This window comes from Centrocercus urophasianus, unplaced genomic scaffold (assembly GCF_019232065.1).
Source record: "Centrocercus urophasianus isolate 14NV4802_14NV808 unplaced genomic scaffold, USGS_Curo_1.0 seq_33, whole genome shotgun sequence".
Lineage (NCBI taxonomy): Eukaryota > Metazoa > Chordata > Aves > Galliformes > Phasianidae > Centrocercus > Centrocercus urophasianus.
Window position 1 is genome coordinate 8,850,748 of NW_024884900.1, and position 20,155 is coordinate 8,870,902.

Sequence of the window (20,155 nt, forward strand, 5' to 3'; positions counted from 1 at the left end):
CAGACCTGCTGCCTGCTTAGCACCTGCACCAAAGCTGCAGTGCTAAGTGTTGGCTCACTGGATGCAAAAAGGGGTAAGTTCAGATGGAAACATCCTGACACCCAGAAGGAACCTTGAGGTCCAGCGCCCACCAAGGACAACCATGGAGCAGCAGTTGAGAGCAGCATAGGACTGGGAAATTCAGCTCTCTCCCAGCCATGGTCCAAGGGAAGGGGATGTGCACTCAGTGCCCCAAGGAAGGGGTGTCTGAATCTCTGAAAAATGGGCTCTGCACCTTCAACCCCAAGCCACATTGGTATTGGTGTGGTGCCATCAGGTCTCCAGGCCAAGGAGAACTCAAGTCACCACCATTCGCTGAGCTTCACTGCTCGCCTGCAAACGGCCCTGCCAGAACTCTGCTAACTTGAAGGTCTAATTAAATGCTGAGCACAGCAGCAGCACAAACCCCTGTGCCCTGCATCCCATGGGAGTGCCCTGACCCTCTGCCTTCAGCCACTGCTCTGTCTGAAGGTCCCCGGCTGGAGTGGCTCCCTTGGAGGGAGCAATGAAATATTTATTGGACTGGGAGAAAGGCAGCACGAGAGGTTAAAGAAAAAGAGAGAGGAAAAAATGTCCATATGGACTGCACTGCCTGAACACAAAGGCAGAAAAGAAATTCACACTGCTTTCAGAGCATCCTGCTTTAAAGACCTTTTACTTGAATGCTTCCTAAAGAAACCATCACCCCAGCCAGGCTCAGGATAACCAGGTTCTTCCTCTTCCTGCAAAGTATCCTGCCATGGCACCGGAGTGATGCATGCATTTAAATGGAGATGAGGATGTGCTGAGCGTAGACTGATAAGTATTCACACTTTTTTTTTCTTGCATTTGACCTCCAGAGCGCAGCTAGGTGATATATTTAAAGTTAATGAGCTAGTCACTTGCAGCTCAGGTCCCGGGCGTGCACAACACTCCTATTTATTTTTGTTCTCGTAACAGCTAGCTGCAGTGACTCCATCCCACTCTGTGTCATTACATGCACCCATAGGATAACCTGGGCAATAACACGGGCAGGTGCTGGCTGCTGCAGAGGTGTGCACGGAGCAGCTCCGGCCACAGATGAATATTTTGGTTTCTGAGATGTTCAGAACAGAGAACAGCCTGACACCAACGCAACCCAAAGACTGCCATTACAGCCTCAATCCATAACTTAACTACAGCTGGAGAAAGTCCTTCACTTATGACTTTGGAAGCAGTTTTAAGAACAGACATCCATGAGCCTGGCTGAGAAGAAGGGATAAAGGGATAAAGGCACACTCTGGTGACTGCTCTGCAGTGGGGAAACTGAGGCACTAAGCATCACCTGCCCAATCCATTGCCAGGAGGGAGGCTCTGGCTGAGCTAGGTGGGTGACCTTCCTCATCTGACCATCCACGGGATATGCCAGCACTCCCCAGGATGGAAAAGGGTGACATCTCCTATTTCCTGTCTGCATTCCACCAGGGAGGGTTGTAGAGGCTCTCTAATATACTCTAGCAAAGTACACACATATAAAACAGCAGAAAAATACACTTTCCAACCCCTCCTGTGCCTTGGTGGCAGCAGGGGCACTCTTACTGCTCACCAGCTCTGCCCCGCATTGTGACAGCTTTATTGAGGGGTTTTGGAAGAAATACTTTGCCAGAGCTGAAGAAACACCTCCACTAGAGCCCACTCTGTTGCATAAGGGTGCCTCAAGGCTCTGGATGGGGTCCTGGGCTGCCTGATCTGGTGGGGGGCAACCAGCCCACAGCAGGATGCGACGTCCCTTCCACCTCAAACCGTTCTTTGGTTCTATGATATTAACTGTCTGCATTTTTCCAAGGACAGATCATCCTGGAGAGACAAATGACCCAGGGGGACGGACACGTATTGTGTCCCCTGCCCCACTGCAAGCACAAACAGGCTGCTTGGTGCCTAAAAATCCAAACAGAACTAGTGACTTCAGCTACAAAAAATAAAAACATCCATCAGGCCCCAGGTGAATAACAAGTCAGCATCGTGTGGTCCTGGGAAGCCCCAGGGTGACCCAGTGGCTGCAGAACTGCCAATGCTAGAGTCATAAGGATCAAGAGGAGCAAAATGACAGCTGCAGCAGGCTTTGTCACTAGGTGAGCTCTGTGTGCATCACAGCACCCATCAGATAGCTCTGCACAGCACTGAGACTCGTCAGATCGGGGAATGCTGTGCTCCCTGCTGCAAACACACACACTGTGCCAAAGGCACAACTTGCTATTGCTTATGAACCCATCCTTGGTGCTGAGCTGCAAATCTGACCAGCTTCATCAGCAACAATAACTTCTCTCTGCTCTTTGCAGTGAGAATACTTAATGTGATAAACTCCATTTACAAATCAGAGAGGACATGGAGCTAGTGGCCACTATAAATACCGCCAGGTCTCATCACATCCATCTCACCCAGCAAGGCCCCCAGCTCAGCAGCTCGCTGCAAAGGATAAGTCCATGGACTGCTTCTCACATAGCAAAATCAGAGGCTTCTGAGCACGAAGGCAAGACCAGAATCTTCAAAGTCTGACCATTCTATCTCTGTGAAGTCTGCAGTGTCATAGTGAAATGGTTCAACACAGTAAATGAGCCACGGCACGAAAACTGTGAAAAAAGGCAAAGAAAGTTAAAAAATATGTCATTTTTGCAGCGTCAGTTTGTACCACGCAGGTACAAACCAGTCTGAGCAAGCAAACATTTGTCAGTGAGCAAATCTGCTCCCCTTCCAACCCCAACCCAACAGCAACACAACGGCAAGGAGAGCTTTTAGGGACACTCCTGGTACCCCAACACCATCCCTGGAGGCCACCAAGAGTCACCATAGATAGCTCCACAAAGAGCCCTCCCAACTGGTGAGAGAACACTCCAAATTTTAATTTGGGATTTACATTCATTTCAATTGCTGAAGAGGAAGCTGCAGGAGATGCTGGATTTCTGCTGTTCCCACTGACGTATCACATAATGTGACAAAAAGGTAGCAGGTAGCTGGCTTGTACACTGGTGGAGCTGGCTTGTCTTCTGCTTGATCAAAGTATTTCCTATTTGTACTATAACAAACAATTTGACACACTGGATAGTTTTTTTTGTTAGCCTGAAGTTATTTTCCCAGGGTACTGAAAACCAGCTGCTCCTCTAATTAGTACACTGAGTGCTTATTTTATTCCGTGGATGAAAGTGTCTGATGTTGTAACGAAACAGTTTGACACTTAAGTCACACATTCATCTATTTTATTGCTGAAGTCTGCTTGAAGAGTAGGAATCCTGAATAAGGCAACACATTTAATGTGCCATTTCTCTGCATTTTTATTAGCATTACTGCCAATAGGACGAATCTGGAAAAAAAAAAATTATTTTGCCAGCAAATAAATACTTAAAATATTCTGCTTTCCACCAACTGACAGAACGTTTCAGGTCATTCTCCAGATTGCAGACAGAAACGTATGCACCTCTCAGAGTCTGCAGAGTTTATATCCACCCAGTACCTCATTATGGCTAAGGATGAAGAAAATCAAGGGTATAAACTAAGGTAAAACCTGGCCTCTATTTCCAGGCATAAAATAAAACACAATGTCCACACAAGGCACAACCACTGGAGATGCCCACCTATCCTGAGCAGCCTTCTGCTGGCAAACATTCACACACCAGCTCTAAAATAAGATGTAACAAAAGCTCTGGTCTGATGTGAATCGTGTTTGGAGCAATAGAAACACTGTTCTTCCCTTCCTTCCCCAAGAGAGGAGAGCTGCTTCAAATAACCCTTTGCCTCCTGTTCGATTTTGGTACTTTTATCTCTTCCATCACAGCAATGCTACAGCACCTTCCAGCAGTTCATGAAAGGGGATTTCTGATGATTTATAAACTTTCTCTAGAGACCTTGAAATATTCCAAGTGCATTCTCATTTTTCACTCTAATCCAGTTTTTGTTCCAGCTGAACTATTTCTCCCAATGGCAGCTGTGACTCCCCCCCCCCCCCATCTGGCTGGAGCACCCCTCACAGAACGGCAAGGGAGGAGGAACACAAGACAGAGAAGGCACTTTCTGGAAACACACTGGATACCACAGCAGCAGAATATCCAGTGCATTTCCAGAAAGTGACCTTGCTTCATGGCATCAAAGCCCAACGGATGAGTAACCCAAGCATAACCCAAGTGTTCCATTGGCTTTATGGCACAGGACAGACATACAGACAGACAGAACCTTGTCGTCCCCATGGGCAGGAATCCCCTCCGCTCTTCCTGTGGGACATTCAGAAGCTGCTAAGCATCTTTGGCATCACCCAGTGACAATCCCCATGGGCAAACCCACTTGTTACTCTCATTTCCAGCTGGGACACAGCTCAACACAACCAAAGCATCACCACATCCGTGTTTCATGAAACCTGCAATACTTGAAAAGAAATTATCCCTTTGGGAGTTTGTTGGGACTCTGAAAATGTTGCTGGGAAGCAGAGGATGCTTCCACCTCTCCCCTGTGCAATCGAAGCTGAGAAGGAAGAGGAGGAGCAGAAGAACAAAGAAAAGAAAGGTTTCTTTTCCACCTGGAGAAAGCAGTGAGATAGCACAGGCATAACCAACCATAATAAAGCAGAACAATTTTAAAAAAAAGTCTTCAAGTGGTACCAAAGCAAATAATTCGTTACACAAAGACAGCAGACAGGTGATCAGATACCCAACGCACGTCCCACTTTCTAACCAACTTAATGTGTTATGCAACACAGCTCCATTTCTGCTCTGGAGCTTCACCAACAACCCCAGACAGCACGGTCCATGGGCAGCTCTGGAGCTGAGCCTTGTGCTAATTACCGAGCTGGGTGAGATCCCTTCTGGCAGAAGGTGACATACAGGTGTGAAATGCTCCTGTTCTATTCGCTATGCACACCCATAAAAGCACTCCAACCCACTGCAAGGTGCTTTGTCCATCCAGCTCCCATCACTCTGCCACCCCACATCCCGACCCAGACAGGCTGAGCTTCCTCCTTCCTGCAGAGCACGGGGTGTGCAAGGAAACCCAGACTAAGAACAGCTCTAACTGCTCAATATTAGAATACCACCAGTTAAAAAATCCCCGGCAGACGCCCTGCCATCCTGCAAAGCAAAAGTGATCCCAAGGTAATACCTGATGAAAACCACATGCTTGCAGCGAGGTCTGGTCAGACCGGTTCTCATGAAATACAAAGTGCTGCCAATTGTATTACCTCATTATTAGCAGACACTGGCAGCAGCCCTGCGTGGAGATGGGCCGTCTGGCTGCGCAACCTGCCGGCACCTCGTAACTTATGTGGGGTGTGCAGGAGGATGGCTGCCCCTCTCCTGGTTCTACTGCCCATGGGACTCTGCGAAGGGGAGGAAAAGCTCTGCAGCCCTCAAGTGGAGCGTGTGGGGTCAGGCTGTTCTTGGGAGTGTGGGGTATGTGTGACACCCCAGGGCTCGCTGTGTTCAAGCCCTGCTACTGAATGATGCTCACATGCAATGTGCAAGGAAGGAGGGAGCTGCTGCTGGTTCTCACTGTGAAATCACAGCAAAAAATCCAGATGAGTCAAGATAAAAATCCAAGACAACCCACCAGAGAGAAAGCAGTCATAAGCCACGTAATTCAAGCTGAACAGTATTAATTCAAGTTGCAGGCAAGGTAAATCTGTCACATAACATTCCCCTATTTGCTCAGTACCTAAGGAATTTCCCATTCCCCGATGCTGTCTTAATGTCTGGCCCTCTCAGCCTCTCCATCTCACAGATTTGTGTCCTGGTCCATAAGCTCCTACTCCAAGCACTGCAGCAGCAGGTAAATGCAACGCAGACCCAGAGCAGTACCCATCATCCCCATGCTGCATCCTTAGAGGAGAGAGATAGGATCAACCCCACCTTGGCAGAAAGCATGCTGAGCTTTCTGAAAGCCCTCGGACAGGAATTCAACACCTCCCATCTGCAGCCCATTACTCTGCACTGTAACTCCACCTCTCAGTTTCAGGTCCCAGAGTGCAACAGGAAGGGAGCCAAAGTCTCAAGTCAGTGAGATCAAGACTTCAGGAATAACTGGAGATGAATCAAGACGGAGAGCCAAGTGCACAGCACTCTTTTTCCAAAAAAGCACAGAGTTGCAGTAAAAGACCCCATGAACCGGCGCCGCGCTGAGTCTGGCCTCTATGAAGTCTAAAGAGAAGTCACCTGGTCTGTTAGGAAAGGCCACAGCGTAACAAGGTGCAAACAACAACATCTGAGGAAAACGCTTTAAAAAGTGATGGATATATATATATGTTTTTGTCCCTTTTCTTTCAGGAAAGAGATTGCCTCAAATACCAACCATCCCCATCTGCTGGGGTGTGCGTGCATCTCCCTGCAGGAGAGCCTCTGAACACCCTCAAGGAGGTTATCACCACTCCCTGCCTGATGAATGCAGTGGTACCCTGCATCCCCCAGGGGCACCTGCTCTTCTATGTCCCCAGGGATGTCACAGCTGTCACCACCTCCCAGGGGCTCTGTTCTCATTCTCACAGTCCCCTGAGGATGTTAGTGTCACATCAACACACCCAGCACTCCCCTTTAGACCAGGTCTGCATCTGGTTCATCTCCCTTTGCTCCATGCTTTCGCCCTGCCGTATCACAGAGGAAGAAGGCTGGATCTGCATCCCAGCTCCCTGCACCAGGACAGCATCCTTCCTGCTCTGGCCAAGGACATTTTAAAGGCAGCCCTCTTGTTGTGCTCTGCTCTGATTGCAGCTTTGCGGCAGTTAACAAGTCCCCCCTGGCTCTGTCATCCTGATGCTGCATTTCTTTGTTCCTGTTAATGGTGGGTTCTGTTTCTTTTATTACCTCTTGGTAATCGTTTGAGGAGCTCTCACAGCAGGATGTTACTCAAAATCATTCCACCCTTCTAAATTTCTCCATCAAAACCCAGCAACATTTCATTACGGCACAGCACTGCTCCTATCCGCAGTATCTTTCACTTGCAAGAAGCAGTGAGCACCCCAGGACCATGCTGCTCGCCAGGTGCCCAAGTTACATCCCAGTAAGCATCACCGTACCAGAAACAAGCAGAGAAAAGACTGCAATAGCTTCAACAGAAATACCAGTTGACACTTCGCACAGAAAGGTTTCCAGAGTTGGTTTGTCTTTGTCTAGCTGTATCAGTTGGTCAACAAGAGGATGCACCATCTCCCTTGCATGGGTTGCACCAGGGGAGCTTCAGGTTGGATATTAGGAACTATTTCTCTTCAGAAAGAGTGGTGATGCAGTGGCACAGCTGTCCAAGGAGGTGATGGGGTCACCACCCCTGGAGGTGTGGAGATGTGGTACTGAGGGATGTGGCAGTGGGCATGGTGGAATGGGCTGGGGTTGGACTAGATGATCTTGGAAGTCTTTACTGATTCTATGATTCAGCAATCTCACAGCATCTCTCCAAGACCTTCGTGATCACCACGAACACCCTGAGCCCCGAACACAAGCTGCAGTGCTCAGGGAGAGCTCCCCACACTGTAAGAGACCCAGCAGTCAGGACTCACCATCCATGTCCAGGCGTTGCATGATGATTGCCAGCTCCACCTCACTGGGCATGTACCCCAACGAGCGCATGGCCATGCCCAGCTCCTGCTTGGAGATAAAGCCATTCCCATCCCTGTCCAGCACCCGGAAAGCTTCACGGATTTCTGCAAGGGAGAGGAAGGAAAAAAAAGAGTTATTATGGTGGCGGACATCTTCGTCAATGTATCTGTGCATATGGGATGAAGAAGCAGCATATATTGCCTTTCCTAATGTGAACGTGGCATATTTGATAATTTCAAGTCAATGTAATGACATGAAATGTAATGATATGCTCATCGAAGCATATACTCACACCTCTGTATGCAGACAGATATGTACAACTGCATGAACAACTCACATTATTTTCTCTGCTAAGCATCACTGCAAAATTCAGTATTCATTACAGATGGATCTCCCTCCCTTCTGCAGCATCTGCCTGGAAAGCCATCCTACTCCACTGGAAAGCACTGTTCTGCCCTGGGGCTCCTCCAGCAGCCCTGCCCCATGCCTCTCAGCATGTCTGCAAGACAGCATTACTCCAAGTCTTACCAGGATCTCACTTTTTTTTCCAGCAGAACAGCAGCAGTTGGGTGCATCCCCTGCGGGTAGCAGTGCTCTGCAGCCAGCTCTCCAAGCACCACAAATGCGGGTGTACGTCTTTTAAACCAAACCTAGGCAATTTCCATCTCTCCATCTCCCCAGCTCCTCTTTAATTTACAACTGTTTTACAGCAATAAACAGCCTCGGATCAATAAAAAAGCTGACGGCGTCAAGGGAATCACTTCCATCATTCTCCTGCAGCTTGGCTCGGCTTCTGACATCTGACTTTGGTTTGCTTTTCAATTCTGGCATAATCCCCCCCTTGGCATTAACACCCCCTGCTGCAGCCCAGCTCCCAGCCCTGCTCCTCACAGCCCTCTCTGCTTGAAGCCCATCACCGAGCTCCCCAGGTGAAGTGGCTCTGATTGGCGAATGCCAAATAGAGCCTTGTCAAAACATTAGCCAAATGGGAGCAGGTTTGCTTGGGAGGATTTGGTTGGAGGTGGAGAGAGAAAGAGAGACTGATTTGTTACTTAAATACATCATGTTGTGAGGAGGAAGACACAGGATGCCTTATTATGTCCTTGGGAAGATAATCAACAATTAATTGGTTTGGTAACCACATGTCAGTCACCCCTTGGTGACCTTTGCAGCACTATATTCATGTTGCTCACTCAGGACATCGTTAGTTCACCTACTTTGGGCACTGCCTGCCTCCATCCAGTCACCACCGAAACTCCTTCCAGCACAAATCCCTGCACAGCTCCAGGAAAATGCAGGTCAGGTCTCCTGAATTATGGGACAAATTACCACCTGGAGACATCCACACTGCTTTGCACCCCATCCCATGCTGAGAAGGCAGAGGCTGTGGGAATTCCACTGTGGGAGTTACTGGGAGATGTCAGGAGGCAGCAGAGAATGAGGATGCACGTATGGAAAGTCACAGAAGTTTAGCATTCATGTGAACACATTTCATTGGAGAAGTGGGAGGGAAAGCTCTGCAGGTTTTGAAGGAGAACAGACCTAATTAAACACTGATCTATTCTCTACCAGGAATAGATTGGATGGAAAAGATCTGATCAGCTCTGCGAGTGTCATTAAATCTCAGGGACAGGAAAATGCTTTTGGCCCTGCCATGGACTGCACCACCTCTCCCTCTGTTCTCTGCTTCCTGGGAGAAGACAACCATAGATGATAGAAGCATGAAGGTTGGAAAAGACTTCTAAGATCACCCAGTCTTACCCCAACTCACTCCACCATGCCCATAACCACATCCCTCAGTGCCTCATCCCCACAGCTCTGGAACACCAGTTGGTGACCATCACCTCCTTGGGCAGCTGTGCCACTGCAGCATCACTCTTTCTGAGAAGTTTTCCTTAAAGGAGGGATGCTCTTTATTCCCCCAGGGAAAAAGCTGGGAGCATCTCACTGCACCAAGAAATGCTGTGGTGATGCCTTTGCTAATGAGTTATCTAAAACTATACAACTCAAAGGCCACTCTTAAACCACCTCCCACCAAAATCCACCACCTCCCTTGATGAGGTGCCTGGCACCTCTGTGACCTCCTGCTTCATCTTCACCACGGCTGTGGTTATCAGGATGGGATGTGATCAGATTTTAACCCAGCTGAAAAGCTCACCAATGCACAAAGGGCAGATCCTACAGATTTTCAACAAATCCTATGGGTGTAGCTATATATCAGCTGTGGTTTCCTTAGACTGAACCACTTCCCTGGATCCACCTTATCTCAGTGGTATGGAGAGGTGCTGGGGCTGCTCAGAGTCAACGCAGCTTGAAGTGCTGGGATGAAACACAGAAAGCCTTTGGAGTAGGAACAAACCCCATCAGACACTGCCAGCTGTAGTGAAATCTATTTTCATACGATGTGCTGAAAGCTAAAGTGCAGTAAATATTACTTCAAAATCAATTATTTTTAAAACAAACTTTTGACAGCTGAAGACATAAACTAAAAATACTGCAGGGAGCCAAGGAAGTGTTTCAGAACATAAAATATGAGCCTACCTTCAGAAAAGTTTAGACTGATCCAAATCATACAAATAAATTACACCAGTACTGAGGCTTCGCAGTGGGGCATGTGAGTGTCAGTCCAGCAAGCCTTCTCTCCAGATACACTGATTTCAGAAGGTGCACAACAACACCTGAACCTTGACTGGAGGACCTAAGGTCCCCCACTCGAGTTCCAGCCTGGCTCCACGCCTTTCAGATAAGCGAACCTCTGATCAAACCTGAAACATCCTTCATGCACTGACACCCCACCCCAAACTGAGCTTTTTCCACTCCCAGCCTATAAATATTGCTCGTGCAGAGGTATATTTGCAGAGCTATTTATAGGCTGAACACACTGCACATGTAGCAGCTACGACCTCAGCCAGTGTTTCCTCTTTATCTTTGTATGTACCACCACCTCTTTATCAGCTCCTCGTTAGGGTGATTCCTTCCCCTCCGACACACTGACCATCCTCCCCAAGCACACCATTACCCCAGTGCCATCCCAAACAGCGCTCCACGAACGCACAGCACCCTGGCTGGCCCTCACCTTCATTTCCAGCTGTTAAATTTCATTACCCAAAGCTAAAAATACATCAGCACTTTCCCCATATGACTTTTCCAAATAAGTCGCCATGGCAACTGATGCTCCTGGCTCAGAACTGGGCACGGATGCATCCATGGGGTGAATCTCTCAACTGCTGCCTGGGCTTGGGAGAAAGTTTGAGTTGTTCTGCATGGGGATGTTTTACCCTGATTGAGAACAACAAAGCTCTGTTTTGCCTTTTAGAGGAAAAGCAAGGGAGTAAGTGCCACAGCGATGCTGCTTCAGCAGCCCTGCGTTGGCCCCAGCACGTGTACCTAGATTACACCTCCATTGGGGCATCAATAAGCACTGATTCCTCACTCCATCATAGCAAATAGGCAGTTGGCACAGAATTATCTGAATGGACAAAGAAAAAAAAAGAAAGGAAAATAAAGAAACAATTGGAAAACAGAAAATAACCCATTTTGCATCCTGTCCTCATGAAGCTTCACCTCTTCCCAGGGAGCCCAACCAAGCTCCTGAGTGCTCTTCTCCATGTCGCAGTCTCTCCAGTCCTGGGAGCACCTCTGTACAAGGTGACTTCAATACAACAGTGCTCACACAACTAATGGCTGGCAGCCATTAGTAGCACAACATCACCTCCCTACCAGAGTTATATCAAACAGCACCAGTATAGGATGCTGCTGGCAAGAAAGAGACCACCTGATGGTCTGCATGTGATGCAAAACAATGAGCTGAGTTCAGGTGAGCAAGGGGACCAACAGTTATCCCACACTAATCATAGACCCATGAAATGGCTTGGTTTGGGAAGGACCTCAAAGATCATTTAGATCACCTAGCCACAGGCACTAGATCACGCTGCCCAGGAGCCTGGCCTTAAAAAGCTCCAGGGATGGGGCATCCAACTAATTAATCCTGATTAGCATCTTCATTAACAATCCAAAAGAGTGAGTAGACAGCACTAATTCCCAGGAATACAAGGCTGCAAAAAGCTGTCAGGACAAAAAGCCTGCCTATGCAAAGGGGCCAGATCTGGGAGCAGAAGGTTTGTGGGGCAAAGGCAGGTATGGGGTGCCATCACTGGTGGGATCTGTGACAGTCACCCACTGATGGAAAGAACCAGACTCCTTTCCAGCTTTGTCATGCATTAACCAGGAAACTGTCCCATCCCAATCCAAAGGGAACAAAGAAAGCCTGCTGCTGGGGTTGGACTTGACACACAGCCTAGCAACTCATTAACACTCTTCACCTGCATCCAGAAAGACCCAAATATTCATCCTCAGCTCCCCTTCCACTCACTCCCCCTCATAAGAGCTTTCCACAATGGCTGCTTTAGGCACACGGGAGCTGACCTTGCACTCTGTTCCTAGCCTCCCCATCTCATCTGTTCCTGAAGTCCAGCAGCAGGTTTATTTGCTGATGATTTCCCTGCGACTGGTAACTAGAGGCAACCATCATTATTTTTTGTTTTGCCTCCCCAGCAAGGATGAATCACGATGCTCCAAGAGATAAATTCAGCCAGAGCCACCAGTGTCCACCAGCCACCCTTGGGCACTGCAGATGATTCCAGCTGACTTCACCGGGTATAAACACCACCCTAATAAATGTTGAAATTGCACTGTAACTACCCCACTCTAAATACACAGCAATTACTATCAGAGCCCTGTATGGTTATTTCCATTAGGATGATAAGAAGAGGGCTACCACCACCGTACATCTTGCCAGTCGTCTCATTCGCTTAATTGCGAGTTTGGGCACCAAAGTACAAACTGAATGATCCAAAAGCTGCAAATAGCATGTCCTTGAGTGAAGTGTTAAGTGAGACTTGTAACTACTATGCCTGTTTGAAAAAATGGAAAGTTCCATCCCTCCATCTGCTATTCTTACACTCCTATTTTGCTGCAAACTGCAACAAAGCGTCATAATATCTACATTTTTAGCCTAATTGAAACATACCCCTTCTTCCCTCCCAAAATACTCCAATTGAAAATGTCAAAGCATTTCACTTGGTTAACCCCGATCCCAGCAAAACAGCCCTGCATCCCCAACCCACAGCGTTTTGCTGCAACCTGGGGCCATGCCTACCTGCCCCACTGCAGCATCACCAGAACCACGCATGGGCCAACGCTGCTGCTGGGATCAGGGCATAAACACTTGGGTTTAAGACCCAAGACTCATAACGCTTGACCCCAAGCTCTACAGCAGCTTAGTTATGCAGTTATATCAAAATATCAAAAGTATAATATAATATAAAATATCAAAGATAATGCAAACTGGTGAAGTATCTCAGCTTGGAAAGATCTGCTTCAAAACAAAGTGCCCCTGCCTTGTTTCTCCTTGGAGGGACTGTGATTTCGAATACACACTTTGGCAGGACTGTGTTGGGGTTGTTTTTTTTTTTTCCTACCATGGTAAAAATATTATTTGTGGAAATCACATTTCCTGTGGTTATGTTCCCAAACACATTCAACACTTGCCAAGTAACCTGCAGGAACGCATCATTACCATAGAAATGCGCAACAACAAAGGCTTATCTGCCACTACAAGCTACTGGAAGCTTTTAGTGCAGGCAATGGGGGTGGGACTGGGAATACTGGAGGATGTTCACTCCGAGGACAGGACAGGGCGGCTCCTTGTCACAAGGACACTCTGTGAGTGTGGCTGCATCCTTCTGTGGATGGCGCACGCTGAGCGGTCTGTAATTGCCCGAGCCCTGCAGTATCGCACGGAGCCGGCAGGGAAGCTCTGCGCTGGAAGCCAGCTGTCAGAAGAACTTGGCACAACAGCAACTTCCACTCTTCCCTATAAATTTCCCTACTGTGGTTAGAATTTTACCAAGGAGACAAGCGGGGCTCCTGTTGGGCTCCATCCCAAATGGATGCATGGGGTAGCAGACACCGTGCTCCAGCCACCGACCGTACACAGCACAGAGTAAGCTAGTTTCCAGTGCCTAGGAAAGGTACAGGCTGATCCTAAGCATGGAGGGATATATTCACAGTGAAAGAAGTGCAGGGGAGGAAATGGAGATGGGAAGAGAAAAGCAGGATCAGCTTCTGGAAGCCCTTTAATTTCCATCTGCAGGGCATTGAGGACAGCAGGAGGAGGACAGAGAAAAGCTATTTGAGGTGAAAAGCAATACTGATCCAAGAACAAATGGATGCATGCAAATTTAGCCTAGCAATTAGAAAAAAAAAAGTTTCTGAATGCAGGGAGCAGACACACACACACAGCAACTGCAGCATTCCAAAACGTGGCTTCAACCACCCTGGACACAGGTCACCTCCAGCAGGAGCAACCAGCTTCCCCTCTTCCAATCCATGTTTCTATGCCTCAATACCCTAAGAAAAATAATTCAGGCTATAAATGCTTGCTTTAAGTATATCAGTGCTCACGGCAGTGGTCGTCAAAAGAACACCACCACGATTTCATGTTAATTCTTCACATGTTGCTGCGCTGACGTGTATCATCTGTCAATCACTGTTAGAAAACTTTGCCCAGATCTCCAGTCCTCCTGATGCATCCTTGGCTCCGTGATTCGAATCTTTCAACCAAACAACTCATAACGTGCAGCCTTTTTTTTGAGCATTCACAATCAAACAAGTCATTATAAATAGCAGCATCAGGATGGATGCTGGCTGCATCAGCAAATGCCTCATGTCTATTCATTGGATGGAGAGCATTTTTCTAAAGGTCTCAGCGTTTCATGCGAGATTCTGCCACGTGTTGCTGTCATTCTACAGGAGATGGGTGCAGAGTCAGTACTGCACCTAAGGCCACTTCCAGAGAGGCACTTTGGTCTCCTGGCACAGCCCATGCAACCCTGCTCACCCACCAGCATGCTGGGTGGGGTGCAGCCATCAGGAGGCATCCCTCTTGTGATGGTTCTGCAGCGGATGGGGAGAAGAGGGCTACAGACCTCCAGCAACTGGAGCAAAACACCTACATGCAGAGAGTTCTACGAGATCTGTGCATTCTCCTCTTGTTCTCTGTTCATCTCCATTCATGTTCGGCCCTGGAAAATGCAATGGAATCAGCTCCAGGTAAGTGTGCTGCTGGTGAAAGCCACTGCTGGGACCCCGAATGGGGGGAGGTTGCCCCCAGCCCTGGGCTTTGCAATGGGGCTCTTTACAAGCTGACCCAGAGCTTCTGTGAGGCTTTTTGGGAATGCTGTAACCCAGGATGTTCTAAGTAGGGGAAAAATGCATTACTCATTCCTCATTTAAAAGCAACAACAACAACAAACCCAAACGAACTCCCAGCAGCAAAAGATCACCAGCACGAAAGCGGATCAATTTAAGACGCATCACACAACTTCTGTTTACAATTACAAACCTACTACTAAATACAAAGAGTGAGAACTGATTTCTACTGTTTTTCAAACAGATCTCACTCTTCTCTTTCCATACACCTTTTTTTTCCATTAAGAAACCATCTATATCCTCCCCTGATCCTTTACATAGAGCAGAGCACATAGATTCACAGAGAAACCTTAACAATCACGTGGTTCCAACCCCCTACTACATTTCCCCTCCCATTACACTGCCCCACGTCAGAGCAACTCCTGCTCAGTACATATAATCTTGGGAACTGATTATATGCATGTTATATCGTGGGAAGCTGGGCCACGTAGAGAACTGTTTAACTCAAAAACAAGCTTGCCAGAAACAAGCCTGTATTATTTGAGAGCTGCTGATTTACTTCACTGACATCAATATCCACTTCATCATCAGAAATGAAATATTTGCCGGTCATAAATAGGTAATGAGCTTAAGACCTTACTCTGCAGAATCTCAGAGAACGAGTGTGATTTGATTCAATATTGCTGATGGACGGCTCACATTAAGGTTGTAGAGATAATAGCTGTCTATTTCTTTTTTTTTTTAATGCATATCATTTGCATCCCATACCGACTCACTGCTAGAGCAGCCTTCGTGCATTCCCGGCTGGAATAAACCACTCAGGAAACACCACCTCTGCCACTACTTGCAGCCGTTCCCTAGACTTTGCAAAGGAGCTCAATTAAGAGTTTGGGTACTCACTGCTGAAAATTTACTCCTGCCATTCAGAATAACGTGCTTGGAACAGCTATGCAGGGACCCATTTGTTACCAGCACCCGGAGAGTTGGCTCTGACCACGATGAGAAGCTGGCATCCTTCTGTCTTCCCCCAAATGATCCTAGTGTCAGGAGAGGCAAGACCTTGGGCGAGTTTTAACTGGAGTTCAATTGCTTTCAAAGTCTCTCTGCCTTTAATTAAATGCCACATGGCTACCCAGCAGCACATTAAACCCAACTTAATAGGGACTTTCAATGCTAAGGACTGGGGAAGTTTCTCAGTCTCTGGTGAAGGTTGCTCTGGATGCTCGGGATAGGCCTTCACACATACAAAACCACAGCAAGGTATATTCATTGCTCTTCCACTGGTGGAGACACAGCTTCAGCCACCCCCTATTCCCTTCCTTATCATCACATTCATCCCCAGCTCCTTGGATTTATTTCCACTACTCTGTGCTCCAGCACTGCCACCTAAGGTGAGAGACTGCCTCTCAGGACCACACTACACCCATAACTTCACGATTTCCAGTTCAAAATTGCCTGTTCCTGTGAATTTTCTACTACCCAAGTTGCACAATCTACTCCATTCCATAAAAAGACAGTTTCCCTCCTTAAAAGCCAAAGTGATTATAACACATAAATTGCTTTGCTGAGAGCGTATCTTGTGAACAGGAGCTTGGCAAACCAAATCTGACTTTAACTCATCCTCTCCAGCTCTCCCTCTACATGGTTTGGAGGCTCAGGAATATGAGCTTCCACGTACAGACAAATGAGCTCAGAGGAAAAATACAGAGCCCTGTTTTGCAATGGAAGTTTCTGCCAAGTATGTAGTAAGGCAGATACACCATTTTGGTCAGAGAGCCAGAGATAAATTGCAATTTCTGCTTTTTATTCACATAAAATCAAATTTGAACACGGGGAATTCAGTTCTTGTTTACCCCTTGCTTTGGGCCAATCCTTTTTCCTTTATTTTCACTTCACAGTACGGGCATCCATGGATCTTTCCTGGCCAAGAATTACTGCAGCCTCCAAACTCCGTGAGCAATTTTGCATCGAGGTGATTTGCACAAGGGCTAAAGAAGGATGCTGTGAAGACTGATAAAACCCAACACTGGAAGCTCTCAGTAATGCAGACAGATGGCAGAAGTCACTGCACGAGCAGGGAGAAGGAGGACGGAGACAGAGCAGCTCTGGCTGTACAGAGGCACTGCCCGAAACGGGAGCTCTGCCGGCTGGCAAATTGCAATCCTGCGCTTGGCTGGGCTCCGTGCAGCCCTGTGTTGCTCCTCCCCAGCCTTACAGCATCCATGATCAAGCCACGACAGATGAAAAGGGTTCATTTCAAATGCTCCAGGAGCAAGGTGAAGGGAGCACTGTGATGCGCTGCGTTTCTGTTTGCTTTGCTTCTGGTGGCCTCGCGGTGCAACAAGACCGAAGCCCATCTATCATTTCCATGCGGGAGCTGCTTCCAGGAAAGTGAATCCCCAGTGTTTTGTGGCCAAGTTATTTAATATTTTAAGAAGCAAAATTGTAGATTCAGACCGAAATATCGCAGCATTGCTGAAAATGGAGTTCTGCTATTATTTTCAGTTGAAAAGGCCTTTGTCAACAGGGAATGTAATCAATTCTGCATTTGTCTGATGGAAAACGTCTCCACTAGAAGAATTACAATTAGCTCGAGCTCCCCAGCTCCTTCCATATTGTTTGGTCCAGGTTTACTGATTCACAAAGTATAAAGCAACTGGAGAAAGCTTTTCCCAGCCCAACTGCAAAGCTCAGGGTCAGGAGGCACCGAAAGCACCACAGCATTACTTCCAGCCCACGTGCAAAACGAACACAGCTTCAGCATTTCAAAGCAGTCCCACAGCATCCCTTTATGCGGACGGCAGCAAACTCACTGCAAATCGCCAAGAAATCTGAGCTCTGTTATCTGAGACTTTCATTCCCTCTGGCAGAAGGTGCACGTGTAGCAACAGAAATTGCTCCTGTACCGTATCAAGCGCTATTGGAGGGGAATGGAAACGGTCTTTATCTCTGGGCAGCATCCAGGCACGGGCGATCAAATCAGGGAGGCTATAAAGCCAGTTTTAAAACACCCCCAGCTGGAAGTGTAAATGGATAACTGAAAGCTGTTCCCTGATGCAAACTATCTAGTCCAGTAATCTGGAGATTTGTATTTCTCAGGAGTTTAAGTGAAGCGTATCACATCACTGAGGACCCTCACAATGCAGAAATCTTCGTCTGAATATCCAGAGAGGCTTTTCTTTATGAAATGCTTAGTATGGGTGTAGGAGAAGCTTTACAGGTTTTCCTTTTGCTCTGTTGATCTTTATTTTGCAGAAAACAAGCAAAACACTGCACTGAATACTCACGTCTTCCAAACATTTCAGAGCAGCAATTGAAATATTTGCTCCTGACTGGTTATTTGAATGAAGCTGCAGTTTGCTACTATCAAAGGCAAACAAAAATAAAGCACAAGAATGAATACCTCTACCTTTTTTTGTGCAAGCCTTGAGAATAAAATTGTAAAATGCATGCTGGAGGCAGGCATGGTCAATCCAGCTGAAGAGCTGGAAAGGGATTTCTTTACCCACGAGCTATAATGACAGCTTAAATAATGTTGAAGTACCTTTTTCCCTTTCATTTTCTACTTGAAAGTAACATTTTTTCCTTTCCTTTTCCTCTCCTCTTTTCTCTCCTTCCCTCTCCTTTCCCTTTTCCTTTCCCTTCCCCCATATCAGGAATGAGTTTGGCAGCACTTTCTGGCTCTCCAAGATTTAATTCTCCAAAGTCACTTCCATGGGGGCAGACAAATGCTGAACGTTCACCAGGACGTGGTTCTGCACCAAACAAATTCTGGGAGCAGCTCAGCCAGACTCCCTGGATCAGATAAAACATGAGCCAAGGGGAACCCGAAGGTTTCCACCTATGGTTCAAAACGTAGCTGGTTTTTTCCTCCCAATTAAGAGTTCTGAGGCAAACCCACCAAGGACCAAACATCAGACCCCAAAGCAGTGCTCCCACGTCTCCTCCCCTCCCCACCTCACCCTGACATAGGTCCTGCTCTACACCTCAAGGTAACATTGAAGAAGCCAGAGCCAACAGGTGATAAAGCAACACCGATTTTTTTTTAGGGCTAAAACATCCATTTTACATTGCAGAGTGGGCTCAGTGCCTGGTGCAGGATGGATTTTCTGCAAGGAATCCCAATATTCCCACACACTTCAATCACCCAACTCAGGCAGTCTCCTGACTGCAGAAAAGGCTACAGGGACTTGCTGTGGGTTCCTCCTCCCTCCTTGCTTTCACAACCATATTTTTTCCAGCCAGTGCTTGTTGGAGAGCAGATTTGTCCTGTGGCCCTTCGGTACTCCAAACTCCAGCTCCTCCCAAGCTGTTAGGCTGTACCCAACACGGGGATCCCACTTCTGGGTGAGGACATCGAGCTATGAATTACACCCCAGGGCTCATGATGAAGGAACATCACAATGAAATACCAGAGAAGATCACTCGGCAGAAACAAAACCTACAGTGGGATTCACGACTCCTAGATCAATGAGAATTTGGATGGAGGGAAGCCCAAAGACAAGTGACAGCATAACCATGCAGAATATGGGATGGCACAAGGTCCTCCCCTTCCTTCCACCACCTTTGGTGGAAACGAACCTGGCTTACACCACTCAAATGAGACAAAGATTTGGCTGCAGCTCTCATTTCCTATCTCCTGGTTCCCATCCAAATTAATGCCAACGTGAGAGCTGAACACGAGAGCTGCCTTCGGTGCTTTTTGTTCTCGAGAACGAAAAAGCAAAGCTGAAAGTACAGTAAGTCTCTTCAGAGAGGACGGTTTAATTAGCTGGCGTGATATCAAAACTGAATGACTTCTGACACACAATTACAGCACATTGTTTAAGCCTGAAAAGCCACGTAGCGTGCCTTTGTCGGCCTTTCACTCTGTGTTCACTCGGTACTTCAAAAACCTATCAGATGTTCACATTTCACTGGCCATTCCTGTATCTCCTGGTCCGTGGAGCAAATGGACATCTCTAAAAATAACATAAAATCTCATAGCCTGAACACATAATCAAGCGCATAAGCTGCAATTGCCTTTCAGAGATGATATTAAAATTCAAATGTGCTCCTTCCAACTACAGAGAAGTCCAGCTTAAGCCACACTGAGGAGGAAACAATTTACACCCGGCCATTCATCTCTGTCTGGGACGTGGAACAGCGCCTGAAGTGGAGAGAAGCCTTCCCCAGCACTGCAAGCCAACGTGCACAGGCAGCTCTGCCTTATTCTGTGTGATTCAAGGCACCGGTGTGCTGACGAATCCCTCGGAAAGGCACTACCAGAATGCAGGTGGTAGCTGGAGAATCCTGAGGCAGATGTTTGCTGCTCCCATCCCCCCCAGATCCCTGTCCTCACACGCATCCCACCCAGAGCTCTCCTCCTCCACCAGCTGCAT

General features: G+C 47.4%; 1 protein-coding gene across 2 annotated transcripts in view; it reads right to left on the minus strand.

Moving 5' to 3' along the window:
- The window catches only part of CALN1 (calneuron 1), a 106,722-nt gene that overhangs the window by 47,766 nt on the left and 38,801 nt on the right, over positions 1 to 20,155 (minus strand). For both annotated transcript variants that reach the window (XM_042830254.1, XM_042830255.1), the window contains one exon: positions 7,523 to 7,666. In XM_042830254.1, coding sequence (XP_042686188.1) covers positions 7,523 to 7,666 — 144 coding nt within the window. The remainder of the gene's footprint in view (positions 1 to 7,522; positions 7,667 to 20,155) is intronic.